General features: G+C 45.6%; 1 protein-coding gene across 1 annotated transcript in view; it reads right to left on the reverse strand.

Moving 5' to 3' along the window:
• The window catches only part of Dock5 (dedicator of cytokinesis 5), a 191672-nt gene that overhangs the window by 3012 nt on the left and 176259 nt on the right, over nt 1-12401 (reverse strand). The window contains exons 45-50 of the mRNA XM_036199166.1: nt 9879-10055; nt 8452-8535; nt 7124-7261; nt 5793-5959; nt 1218-1386; nt 142-280 (exon numbers count right to left, since the gene is read on the reverse strand). Coding sequence (XP_036055059.1) covers nt 142-280; nt 1218-1386; nt 5793-5959; nt 7124-7261; nt 8452-8535; nt 9879-10055 — 874 coding nt within the window. The remainder of the gene's footprint in view (nt 1-141; nt 281-1217; nt 1387-5792; nt 5960-7123; nt 7262-8451; nt 8536-9878; nt 10056-12401) is intronic.

Here is a 12401-nt window from a genome sequence, read left to right on the forward strand (position 1 = left end):
ATGACTCCAATGGCCACTGAACAGAATCCCTCTTGCAACAGCCGCATTCCATTTGTGGCTGGTTTGATGAAGAACCGCCCAGATTCACAGCCATATTCCATTCCCTAGCAGGCTGAATCTAGGAAACATGGCAAAACTCACTTAAGGCCCTCGTAGCTTTGGGAGTGAGCGGAGGTGGGCTCAAGACTGTAGGCTGCAGGGGTGAGGAACTGTGGAATGGGGTCAGCCGGCAGTCCACCAGCTGGAGACTCTTCGGCCTCGGTGTTTTTCTGCCTGGGCTCTGGAAACAAAGAGGGAGACCAAACACATTACAACTTCCTGGTGGACTTGGCAGACCTCAGTAATACCCTGAACAGCCTTAAAAGTCTGACAGAAACTATCAGAAGGACTTAATTCCAAGGGCTGATTTTCTTTCTGTCCTCAAGTGTGTGTGCACATGCATGTGAGGGCCAAGCTCCACTTGGGCTATCTCACTCTACTCCTCTCCATGATATAGCTGAACCCAAAGCTCAATGTCGGGGCTAGTCTGGCCATGCACTGAAACTTCATACAGGCTGCCACACCCACCCAACCCTCACACTCGGTGTGGCAAGTCCTTTACCTACTGACCCACCTCCCTACCGTCTCCACTTGTCACTTTTAAGGTCACTGTATTGTTACACAGCAAGCAGTTGGCAGAGATACTTGTTGGGAATGACATCAAAACAGATAGCTTTGGGTCTGGCCAATGGCTTGATTCTGACCATCTACTTTGGGAATAAGCAACTCTGAGTGTTAGCAAAAGTTGGCCTCGTAAATACTTCTTCAAAGTTGAAAAGTGAAAGGAGAATGTTTGCACCGACTCCTGGAGCTGTGGTTCCAAGTGCAACCCCTATGTTTACGCTGTGGGTATGAGAACTTGTGCCAGTATTGACTTGGAGACGTGAAACTCTCCGTCTTCGCTCTTCTTCCTGCCTGCCATCTGCAATCTGACACCACCGCAGACTGCTGTGTCCTGAGACTAGTGCAACCAGGCTTCCTATCTGTGACTCACTGCTGTGCAGTGAATGAAGAGGTCTGGCTGAGGGGGGCAGGCAGTGGTGCCCCGCCAGCGGTACTCTGCCAGTGGCACCCTGTCAGTGTTTGCTTTTACTTGCTCTTACTTCTTCCTTTTGGTGTTTTTTGTTTGTTTGTTTTTGTTTTGTTTTGTTTTGATTTTTGGTTTGTTTTTTGTTTACCATCATGTCAGGCTCTGGCGCTTTCTCTGCAATGACTTGCGACTTGCTCAGACTCCAGTCTTTCCTCTTGAACTTGCTAATCCGGTTCTCGCTGTCTTCTTTGGGTGGCAGATCTTCAACTCTGGCACCTGACGAAGCTCTGCGCTCAAACAGTGGTTCCAGGATGGACCTGTCAGCCAGGAAGTCACAAAACATGGGTCCCAGAATGATTGGCTTTATTTTAAAGCACCAGCAAGACCATCAACTCCATCTTCACCCAACTTCTCAGGATCTCAGTCTAATTATCAAACAACTCATGGTAAAATATACAGAAATGAGATTATCATGCAAAAGGAAGAAAATATTAGTGAATATTTATCACTGCCCTTCACCTTGGGTGTTATATATTTGTTCTCTTGAGGATATGTGCATGTGTGTTGCAGGTCACATGCGTGTGAAGGTCAGAGGTCAACACTGATTGTCTTCCTCTATCACTTTCCACCTTATTTTTCAAGACAGGGCCTTTCACTGAACCCAGAGCTCACTGACTTGGCTGAAATGGCTCCCCAATGAGCTGTCAGAATCCTCCATTTGACCCTAGCACTGGGGTTATATATGAATGCTGTCACATCTTGCTTTGATGTGGGTGCTATGGATTCAAACCCAGGTCCTCATGGCTTATGCAGTAAGTACTTCGCTGATGGAACCATCTCCTCAGGCCCCATCAATATTTACTCTATCCAGAGAAGAGAAAAAGACAGAGCCCATAAAGTAAAAGTGTAGCACATATCGCTAGATCACTGTAGTGGGATCACAGCTTGTGTTCTGGGGCTGGAGAGCCTGCAGCAATTATGAACTTGCTGGTTAACCTAGGCACAGTATCTTAGGCTCCTTACCTGCAAAAATGGAACAATGTTTGGCAATAGGGAGTGTTTGAGAAATGGTCACTATGTATAATGATAGATTTCCAAGTACCATAATGAAAATTGGTCCAATCATGATCAAACTTAACACACAGAGGGGAGAGCTGAAGACATAACATGCATATTTTAGATGGAGGGCATGTATCTTTAGTATTTAAAAACAGAAAGTGTTGTTAATTGTTTTATCTCTTTTGGGAGGCCCACCACCCAGCTCCCCAAAAAATAACATGGAGGCTTCTTCTTTTTTTTTCTTTCTTTTTTGGTTTTTGAGACAGGGTTTCTCTGTGTAGCTTTGCGCCTTTCCTGGATCTCGCTCTGTAGACCAGGTTGAACTCAAACTCACAAAGATCCTCCTGCCTCTGCCTCCCAAGTGCTGGGATTAAAGGCATGCACCACCATCACCCGGCTGGAGGCTTGTTCTTAACTATAAATGCCAGGCCTTAGCTTGGCTTGTTTCTTGCCAGCTTTCTTAAACTTAAATTATCCTGTCTACCTTTTGCCTCTGGGCTTTTCTTGTTCCTTTACATCTGTAAATCTTACTGTTACTCCACAGCTTGCTGTGTAGCTGGGTGGCTGGCCCCTGGAGTCCTCCTCCTCCTCTGGCTACCAGATCTGCCCTCTCTCAGATTTCTCCTTCTATTTATCCTCTCTCCCTGCCAGCCCCACCCATTTCTCTCTCCTGCCTTCTATCGACTGTTCAGTTCTTTATTAGCCCATCAGGTGTTTTAGACAGGCACAGTAACACAGCTTCACAGAGTTAAACAAATGCAATAAAAGTAACACACCTTAAAATAATATTCTACAACAAGAAAGAGTAGCCTAATTTTTGAAAATTAAGACATGATTAGGAATTTTATGAAAAAGAAAGTCCAAATTTTTGTTTCATTTATTACTAAATAAGTTAAAATAAGGTATTTGAAGCCGAAAATGATGACACATGCCTATCATCCGAGCTACTCAGCAAGCTGAGGCAGGATGATCACTCTAGTTCAAGGGTTTTGAAATAGATTGGGCTTTTTTTTAATTAAAAAAAAAAAAAAAATTCTATTATTGAGTTTCAACACAAACCAGAAGAAAACTGGATAATAAGCTCATGCACACATCCCCTGTCATCAACAATGATCAACTCAGAACCTGTCTTATTTAGTCTACATACCCAATTACAGCCCTCAGCCTTCACCAAATTACTTGAGAGAGGTTGTTCCCTGTTGTCATATCTACCATATTTCCAGAGGGCATTTCTCCGAGACAAGGTCTCGTTTCCATAACCACAATCCCATCATCATGCTTAAAGATGAGTCACTCCCTAATCTCATCAAACATCCAATCTTCAAGTTCATCAAACACACAATCTTCAAATTTTTGAATTTTCTCACAATTTTTTACAATGGGTGGTTTGATTGAATTAGGATCCAACAGAGAGGCACTCTCTGCATTAATAGATGTGCTCAATAGGTCACTTTAAGTGTTTAATACTCTAGGTCGCCCTTTCTTCAGCCCACAGTTACTAGCTAGGAGGACTGCAGGATGGTGAAACTCTAGGGAGGTCTGCCTGAGGCAGCACCCATATTTCTGTGGCTGTGCCTTCACACGCCAAGTTCCTCTTTCTAGGTTTTTTGGTTAATGCTGTTATTTTTGGTCAAAGTATCATTCTCTAGCTATGGTGGTTTGAGTAAAATGGCCCCCACAGGCTCATCTATTTGAATGCTTAGTCATCAGGGAGTGGCACTATTTGCGAAGGATTAGGAGGTGTGGCCTTGTTGGAGGAAGTGTGTTGCTGGGGGTAGGCTTGGAGGTTTCTAAAGCCCACACTAGCCTAGTCCGTCTCCGTTTCTGTCTCTCTTTTGTCTCTGACTCTGTCCCTCTGTCTCTGCCTGTGGATCAGGATGAGGCTCAGCTATTGTTCCAGCCATGAGTGCCACCATGCTCCTCCCATGTTCCTACCATGATGATAAAAGACTCACCCTCTGAAACTGTAAGCTAGCCTCCCATTAAATGCTTTCTTTAGAAGCGTTGCCTTGGTCATGGTGTCTCTTCACAGCAAAAGAACAGTGACCAAGACAATAATTTAGGGTAGCTCTGAAATTTCAGAAATCCTCCTGTCTCAGCCTTTTGAGTACTGGGATTATAGACATGAGCTATAACACCTGGCTGAAAAAAAAATTTTTTTTTATCTCATTTCAAGTTAATTTCTCCTTTTAAAAGTTCTATTATCTATCTAATCTATATAATGTATGTATGTATATATGTATCTACCTATCTATCTACCTATCATTTTACCATATTTCAGCAGTAGCTATAATTTTATCATATATCAGCAATATCTATCTGTCTGTCTGTCTGTCTCCCCACCTCCCTCCCTCCCTGTCTAATACTGCATACACCTAAATCTTTTCTCAGGTATTTTCCAGTTGTTACAGTTTTCATCTGAACTATTTACTTATCTTGCATTTCCCATTCATTCATTAATTCATTTGCTGGACAAACTTCTGTACTTTGATTTTTTTTTTTAATAAGATAATTCAATCTTTCCATCCTCTCAGAGCAAACCCTAATTATTTTTATTTGATTTAAAATGACAAAAAAAGTATCAATTGCTGATACACATAAAGGAGTGACACCCAAAATTTATCTTAAAGCAGTACTTTGAGTTGAAAAAGTACTGGAGAAGTGAACTCAGCCAGCCCTCCATTGCGCTGGTGGAGGATGCCGCCTGCGGTGTAGATATCCACACACTAGGATGTCTGCAGCCACAGGAGGTGCACTGCATTCTGAGACAGTCTTTTTCAAGACACAGTAAATGAAAAGAGTCATATTAAGAGATGCCATATAAATAAGCATAGAGAAGAGCATGCATCTAGCTGCTTGACTTCCTACAAAGAGCCGGGGGCTTGCAGGAGCCTAAAGCTCACGTCAGTTCTGAGGTGGCACTGGTGGTCAGGCGCCAGGGACTGAGATGAGATCTGGGGGGCTGGGAAGATGGCCTAGTGAGTAAGGGACATGTACAAGCGTGAGAACCTGGTGTTCAACCCTCACCACCCATGTAAGAACAGCTGGGCAAAGCAGTGTGCACCTATACCCCAGCACTGCAGGCAAAATGGGGATTCTGGGCTCACTGGCCAGCCTATCCAGTCACAGGTAAGTTCGAGACTCAGTGAGAGACCTTGCCTCCAAAGGTCAGGTGGAGAGTAAGTGAGAAAGGTACCCTGATGCCAACTCTGGTCTCTAGGCATGCCTGCAAGAGGATACATACCTACATGTGCATATGGTACACACACACACACACACACACCTCTTCATGCATGTTTTTAACATTCAGTTTATTAGAAACATCAGTGTGTGTGTGTGTATTGTATCATTTTCTACCTTTAGAATTTTGTACTATTTTACTCTGTGATTAATTGATAATGCAAATTAAGTTTAAAATTGTTTTAAAAATGATACATGTGAGGAGAGAGTAAACTGTGCCTAGAAGGCAACTGTGTTCAACAGGGGGTGAAATATTAATTTTTCACTTTCTATTTTTAGTGATAGTATTGTCAGTGATGTGCCTCATGAAGAATATGAGAAGTGAATGAGGCCCACAATCATGAATTATTCTTCTCAAAGGAGTGGTGTGCAGCCACACAAGTCTCACCTTCGCACCCTCCCCAAGTGCAAAGATCAACCTTACCCATCAGATCCTGGCCTGGAGGGTGCATTGTCAGAAGAGTTGGAGGAGGTGGAGACCACGGATGAGGCCACGGAGGTGACAGACAGCCTGCGCAGCGTGGAGGACAGGATGTAGGGCAGTACCATGGAGCCTGCACGGCTTGGCTTCCTCTCGGTCAAGTTGGATGGCTGAAACACATGCAGCCCTCCAGGGTTAGCAGCCTGCAATGCAGCCCCCATGCTCTGGGGCAGCCACCCCGTTGGCCTTCTGAAAGAATGGAATGTTGACCTAAGAGCCAAGTCTAAGGAGGCCACCGAACTAAGCTAAGCAGGGTAGAGTCTCTGGAAGCCCAGGACGCCATACTGTCACGCCAAATGTCACCAGGGAATCACCATCCCCATGTGGTATTTTGTTAAATTTGCTTTCTAACATTGGCTGGGTTCTAACAATGATGGAGGACAGTAGGTTGAAGGAAGGCTGAGTCTTGTGCTCCAGGAATGTGGGCACAAAAGACACACATACCTAGACCACAGTAGGAGGGAAAGTGTCAGGAAGAGAACTAAACTGGGCACTTTGAGTGGGAGGGGGGGCGCAGAATCGAGCTAAGTAGCTTAGCCTGGCCTCGAACTCATAGCCATCCTTCTGCCTCAGCCTCCCGAGTGCTGAGATTACAGGCATGCATCACCTCACCTGTCAGGACTGGGTACTTTGATGCATGAAAGAGGTGAAGAGGTGGGGGGGGAGATCTCCTGGGGGAAAACTCTAGTTGGGAGATGTGCAGAGCTCTGCTTTGAAAGAATTTGAAATTCAGGGGTTCAAAACAAGACTGCTAAAGAGGAAAGGTGAACTCGAGGACAAAAGATCACAGCAATGGACCAGAACCAATCACCCCATCAACTGTGAGAGAGGACAGGACAGTAGCACGCTTCCCTCAGCTCCTGGGTGGGGGTAGGGATGAGGGTGGGGCAACCACAAAAAAAGATTAGGAAAAGCTATAGAAATGAGGCAGGACAGAAAAAATGGCCAACATATGGAACAAGAAAACTTACATGCCCAGTCCAGCCACCTGGATGAACAGTATCAGCTAGCCATTTGTTAAAGTTGTAAACTTGGAATCTGAAGCCAGTTAGCCGTGTTTTATAAGATCTCTGTTCTGCAGGTTGGTCAAGTTTGAGACTATCTAGCCCAAGGATGGTTGGATGACTACAGGTTGAACACGCTCTCTCCTCCCTGCCCATCTACCTATCATCATAGGTACCATCATACCTATGCTGGTATGACTCATCTGAAACCCTGAGCAATGTCATGAGAGAGACCAGGGAAAGCTTGAGGGCCGTTTAGATAAAGCTTACCAGTGTGATGACGCCATATAACTTCTCTACTTTCTCCTTCAGCTCACGGAAGCATGAAGACAGCCGGTCATGCAGCGGCTTGAGCTGCTCCGTCAGCTTCTCCCCATGGATGCGGATCCCTTCCGTGAGCAGAGGTATCTGGAAGAAAGGGCAGAGGGGGAATTCAGATTTGGAGGTTTGGGAAAGGTAGGATGGAGTCAGCAAGGCTAACTGACAGACACAGAATTATTTAATGAAAATACCACATTTTAGTCTAGGCTGGGGATCTGTGTCAAAGAAACAGAAAGATCCAAATAGAGCAGCAAGGCTAATACAACCGGGCACTGGGGTAGGTATCAGTCTTAGATTCGGTCTGATGGCTGCTTTTCTAGCAGTTTGTATTGAAATGATAAGAAAAAAGAGACCCATATGCTGTGGGATGTTCTGTATGTCAAATGTGTTGATCTGATTGGGTAAAATAAATAAAGTGCTGATTGGCCAGTAGCCAGGCAGGAAGGATAGGGTAGGCGGGACAAGGAGAAGAGAATTCTGGGAAGTGAAGGCTGGAGCGAGAGAGACACCGCCAGCCATGGCCATGACAAGGAAGATGTGAGGTACCGGTAAGCCACAAGCCACGTGACAAAGTATAGATGAACAGAAATGGGCTAAATGTAAGAGTAAGAGCTAGACAATGGTAGGCCTGAGCTAATGGCCAAGCAGTTTAAATATAAGAGTCTGTGTGTTTATTTTATAAGTGGGTTGTTGGACTAACAGGGCTTGCTGGGGGCTGGAGAGAAGCTCTCCAACTACACTCGTATGTGCCAGCAAGAAACACTGGCTAGTAAACAGATTACAGAATTTTTGTGTGTGCCAGTGTGTGTGTGTGTGTGTGTGTGTGTGTGTGTGTGTGCATGCTGTGTGTCTATGTGTGTAAATGTGTGCTCATACATGTGGAGGCCATGGGACAACCTCTGCTGTCATTCCTGGATGTCATCCACCTTGTTTGTTTTTGTTTTTTAAAGAAGGGTCTCTCACTGGCCTGGAATTTACCAACTAGGTTAGGATGGCTGGTCAGTAAGTCCACATAATCTGCCTGCTTCACCTCCCCAGATACCCAGATTCATATTCTCTCTCTCTCATACACACACACACACACACACACACACACACACACACACACAATTACAGAGGGAAAGAGAAAGAGAGAGGAGAGACAGAGAGATAAGAGAGAGCAGAAAGTGGCCTGTAGCTATGTGTAAGCTCTGGAGCCTGTCTTAGGGCCAAGTGCAGCGGACCCCCACTAAGAACTGTGCACAGTTGGCGAGCTGCATGACTCCCTGGCCACATACTTGTAAGGCGATCAGTCGCTTGAGCAGCTCCACCTTCTCCTGGTCCTCAGGGTGTTCTTGTAAGTACTTCTCTGTAAAAAAAGCCTAAAAGCAGAACACAGGCAAACATTACTTATGACACATTCCTGATCCCAGCAGTGAGGCAGACAGATTCCAAAGGGAGAAAGCCTCTTATGGAGTGATAACCAGGAAGGCCTAACTGAAAACTTAGCCCTTTCACAGGACAGCCCTTATTGTACAGTGACTAATTCAGAAATGTATATTAAATAAATTCCCAGCTATATATGGGACAGCTCCCTTAATCCCCAAACCCATCCCATAAGTTGGGAAGCTCCCTCACTGTGCAGGGACCTGCAGCTCAGAGGTGACACCCATGTCCAAGAGTGGCCAGTAAAAAGCCAGAATGAGGTCACAAGAGTGACAGGTCACGAAGCCTTCACTCTTCTGGGATACTGTGTACAAATGGAAACCAGAGTGCCATCCAATCTACTGCCTCCTCAAAGGGATTTCCTGGCCACATGTATATTTATATTCAAGGAGACTCCCAAAATATCCAGCCACTGAACATGTACCATAACAGCTGAAATATTCCTGTCTCTAACAACTGGCCTTCACCTAGACTGAATTCATGACCTCCAATATAAATGGCACTCTAGCAAACTCTATCTATCCAGTCATTACACATGGTCAGGACACCTCTTATGCCATTTCAGAGTAACAGATATAACACCCAGTTAGACAAGTCTATGGTGAAGCTGTGTGGTAGTTTGAATGAGCAATGTCAGCAACAGGCCCCTGCTGGTGGTGCTCCTCGGGGAGGAAACGGGACCTGTAGGAAATGGAGCCTTGCTGGAGGAAGTCCATCCCTGGGATGAGATTTGAGAGTTTAGGCTCACTCCATTTCCTGTTCCCTTCCTGTTTTCTGTGCACGGATGAAAATGTGCTCAGCTAGCTTCCAGCTCCTGCCACCGCGACAGCCCATCCCTTCCCACCATGATGGATCCGATGCCTCTGGAACCATAGCCAAATAAACCCTTTCTTCCTTAAGTTGCTATTTGTCATAGTATTTTATCACAGCACTAGAGAAGTAGCTAACACAAGCTGAAACCGTCTTCTGTCTACACAACGTGGCTCAAGTCAGGCTGGAGAGTCCTGGAAAATCATTCTACATAAGGCCTCTCTGCTCTCCCTAAAGGTGCCTTTGCTGGAAGTGCACCCTAGCCTCTGGGACCACCCTGAGCTGTCTTCCTCCTAGAGGTCAGAAGGAGGCACTGACCGGGGCCTGGCACTCTTTCATGGAGACTTCACAGGACAATGGGAGGCCAGGGACAACCCTGGTGTGTCTCCATGTGCCCATTCAAAGAGGAAATGGCACATGACACGGAGGGAGACTCATACATCTTGGGAGAGCCAGAAGCCGGACTTACCTTTTCATAGTTGGCGAATCCCCCCATGACGGCTGGGTCCACAATGCCACTGAGGAGCATGGAGAGCGGGTGCACGGAGAGGGACTGGTCCCAGGCATGCTGCTGTACACAGTTGCTGACCCTCTCATTGGTCATCTCCATGGTTTCGATGGCGTTCTCCAAAGGACTGATTTCTTCCTGAGGAATGCAGCACAGGGGAAAAGGACCCGTCAGGTGCTCCACTGCAAAGACTGAAACAAACTTACTCATTCTTCTCAAATGGGAGAAATTATCCACAATCTGCAGGGGCGTAATGTTGTTGAGTCTGTTTAGGAGGCCCCCCCCCCCTTTTCTGTTGGTCAGTTACAAGCTCAGCTACCGAAAATCTTCTTAGAAAGTGGAATGTTGTGAAGTGTGGGTTGTAGAAATGACTGTTTCTCAGAGTAAAATGTAGAAATGACTGTTTCTCAGAGTAAAATGTCTACATAAAATGTAAAAAGAAGAAAAGAAAATCTAGGATTGTCTCTCAGGCAAATCCACCTCAGGGTTCTGAGATGGTTGCTGGCTAGTGGATATGAGACTCCTGTGCCATTGAAAATGGAAAATTCAGATGCCTCCTTAGTAAGAAAAGGCACATGATCTTGGAATTCCTCTATTCAGACCCATGCCTCTCATCACCTTAGGGTAGAGACTGCCCCATACCTCATCTCCTTACAGACTGCCTCATGCCTCATCTCCTTAGGGTAGAGTCTGCCCCATGCCTCATCACCTTAGGGTAGAGTCTGCCCCATGCCTCATCACCTTAGAGACTGCCCCATGCCTCATCACCTTAGGGCAGAGACTGCACCATGCCTCATATCCTTAGAGTAGAGACTGCTCCATGCCTCATCTCCTTAGGGTAGAGTCTGCCCCATGCCTCATCACCTTAGAGACTGCCCCATGCCTCATCACCTTAGGGTAGAGACTGCCCCATGCCTCATCACCTTAGGGTAGAGACTGCACCATGCCTCATCTCCTTAGGGTAGACACTGACGCATGCCTCATCTCCTTAGGGTAGAGTCTGCCCCATGCCTCATCTCCTTAGGGTAGAGTCTGCCCCATGCCTCATCTCCTTAGGGTAGGGTCTGCCCTATGCCTCATCATCTTAGGGTGGGATCTGTGCTTAAGGAAAGTCAGAAAGAACAGGATGACTTCGTAACCGAGGTGAGTTTTGGATGAAAAAACAATCACAGGGACTAGATTCCTCTTCCAGAAACATCCTTAAAACCACATTTCCCGAAAACTGGCCCCATCATCTTCCCCACTGTTGGCTACATGACCTCATGCCCCAAACTTCATTCCTAACATCTCTCTCCAGAAAGCATGGTACACTTAAATAACGATGATTTCTCACTAGCACCAAGGAATATATCAAATTTCAGGTCAGACTGACCAAGAAATATCTTTCTTCTCTTCCTCCCCTCCTCTTCTACCCTTCCCTTTCTTTGTTGTATTGAGACAGGGTCTTGCTACGCTGCCCTGGATGGTCTTTAACCCATTATGAGGACCAGACTAGCCTCAAACTAGAACTGATCTTCTTGATCTCATCCTGCTGAAAGCTTATACAGGCATGTGCCACCATGCCCAGCTATAGGAAATGCCTGGCTCCAAGAATCTCTCTTCTTCCTCTCCCCTCTGTTGGGTGTGAAAAATCTGTTTGTGAATGAATGCCAAATTAGTGCTTAGCATTGACTGTACATGATCATCGCAAGAATATTTCTCAAACACCTACTTAATGCTAAGTGCCATGCTGTGTACCAGTTACAAATGTGATGAAAACACACTGCCAGTTTGTGGATCTTGAAGGCACCAAAATCTGAGGATGCGTGCCTGCCTGGTTCCAAAGTGATACAGTATTTACATATAACCTATGCATATCTTTCCATAGACTTAATTTATTGGCGACAATATCTCACTATGTACCCTTGTTGTCACAGAGATCTACCTGTCTCTGCCTTTCAGGTGCTGCGATTAAAGGTTTGTGTCACTACATCTGGCTTTTCATATACTTTAAATCATCTCTGGATGACCAGTAGGATCTCTATCTATAACGGTGGATATTATACATTATCTAGGGAAGGGAAGAGTCTGTACATGGGTAGGTCAGAAGCTGTTGTCCTAGACCTAAATACACAGTAGACAACCCACAGCTGAGGAGCCATGCTTGGCTGAGTTGCCGAGAGTGGAACACACACATTCTGAGGGTCCACTGTAATTCACACCTGGTAGGAGTGGACAGTTTTAGTAGGAACTCAAGACTTTCAAATACAGAGTGTCAGAAACATGCCCAGAATGATTAGAGCACAGACACCACAAAGGATATCCACCCAGAGCTAGGCGTTCCAGAGTTGGCTGCATGGAGAAGGTAGATCCCACACTTAACTTGATGGGAAATAACACCGAGCAGTGGTAAGGACATTGAAGCCCATCGCCCCTAAATGACCCAAGGTCATTAACTACTTCAACAGCTCCAAAGTCTTAGTTCCAAGGGATTTTCTCAGAGAT

This window comes from Onychomys torridus, chromosome 9, assembly GCF_903995425.1.
Source record: "Onychomys torridus chromosome 9, mOncTor1.1, whole genome shotgun sequence".
Taxonomy (NCBI): Eukaryota; Metazoa; Chordata; class Mammalia; order Rodentia; family Cricetidae; genus Onychomys; species Onychomys torridus.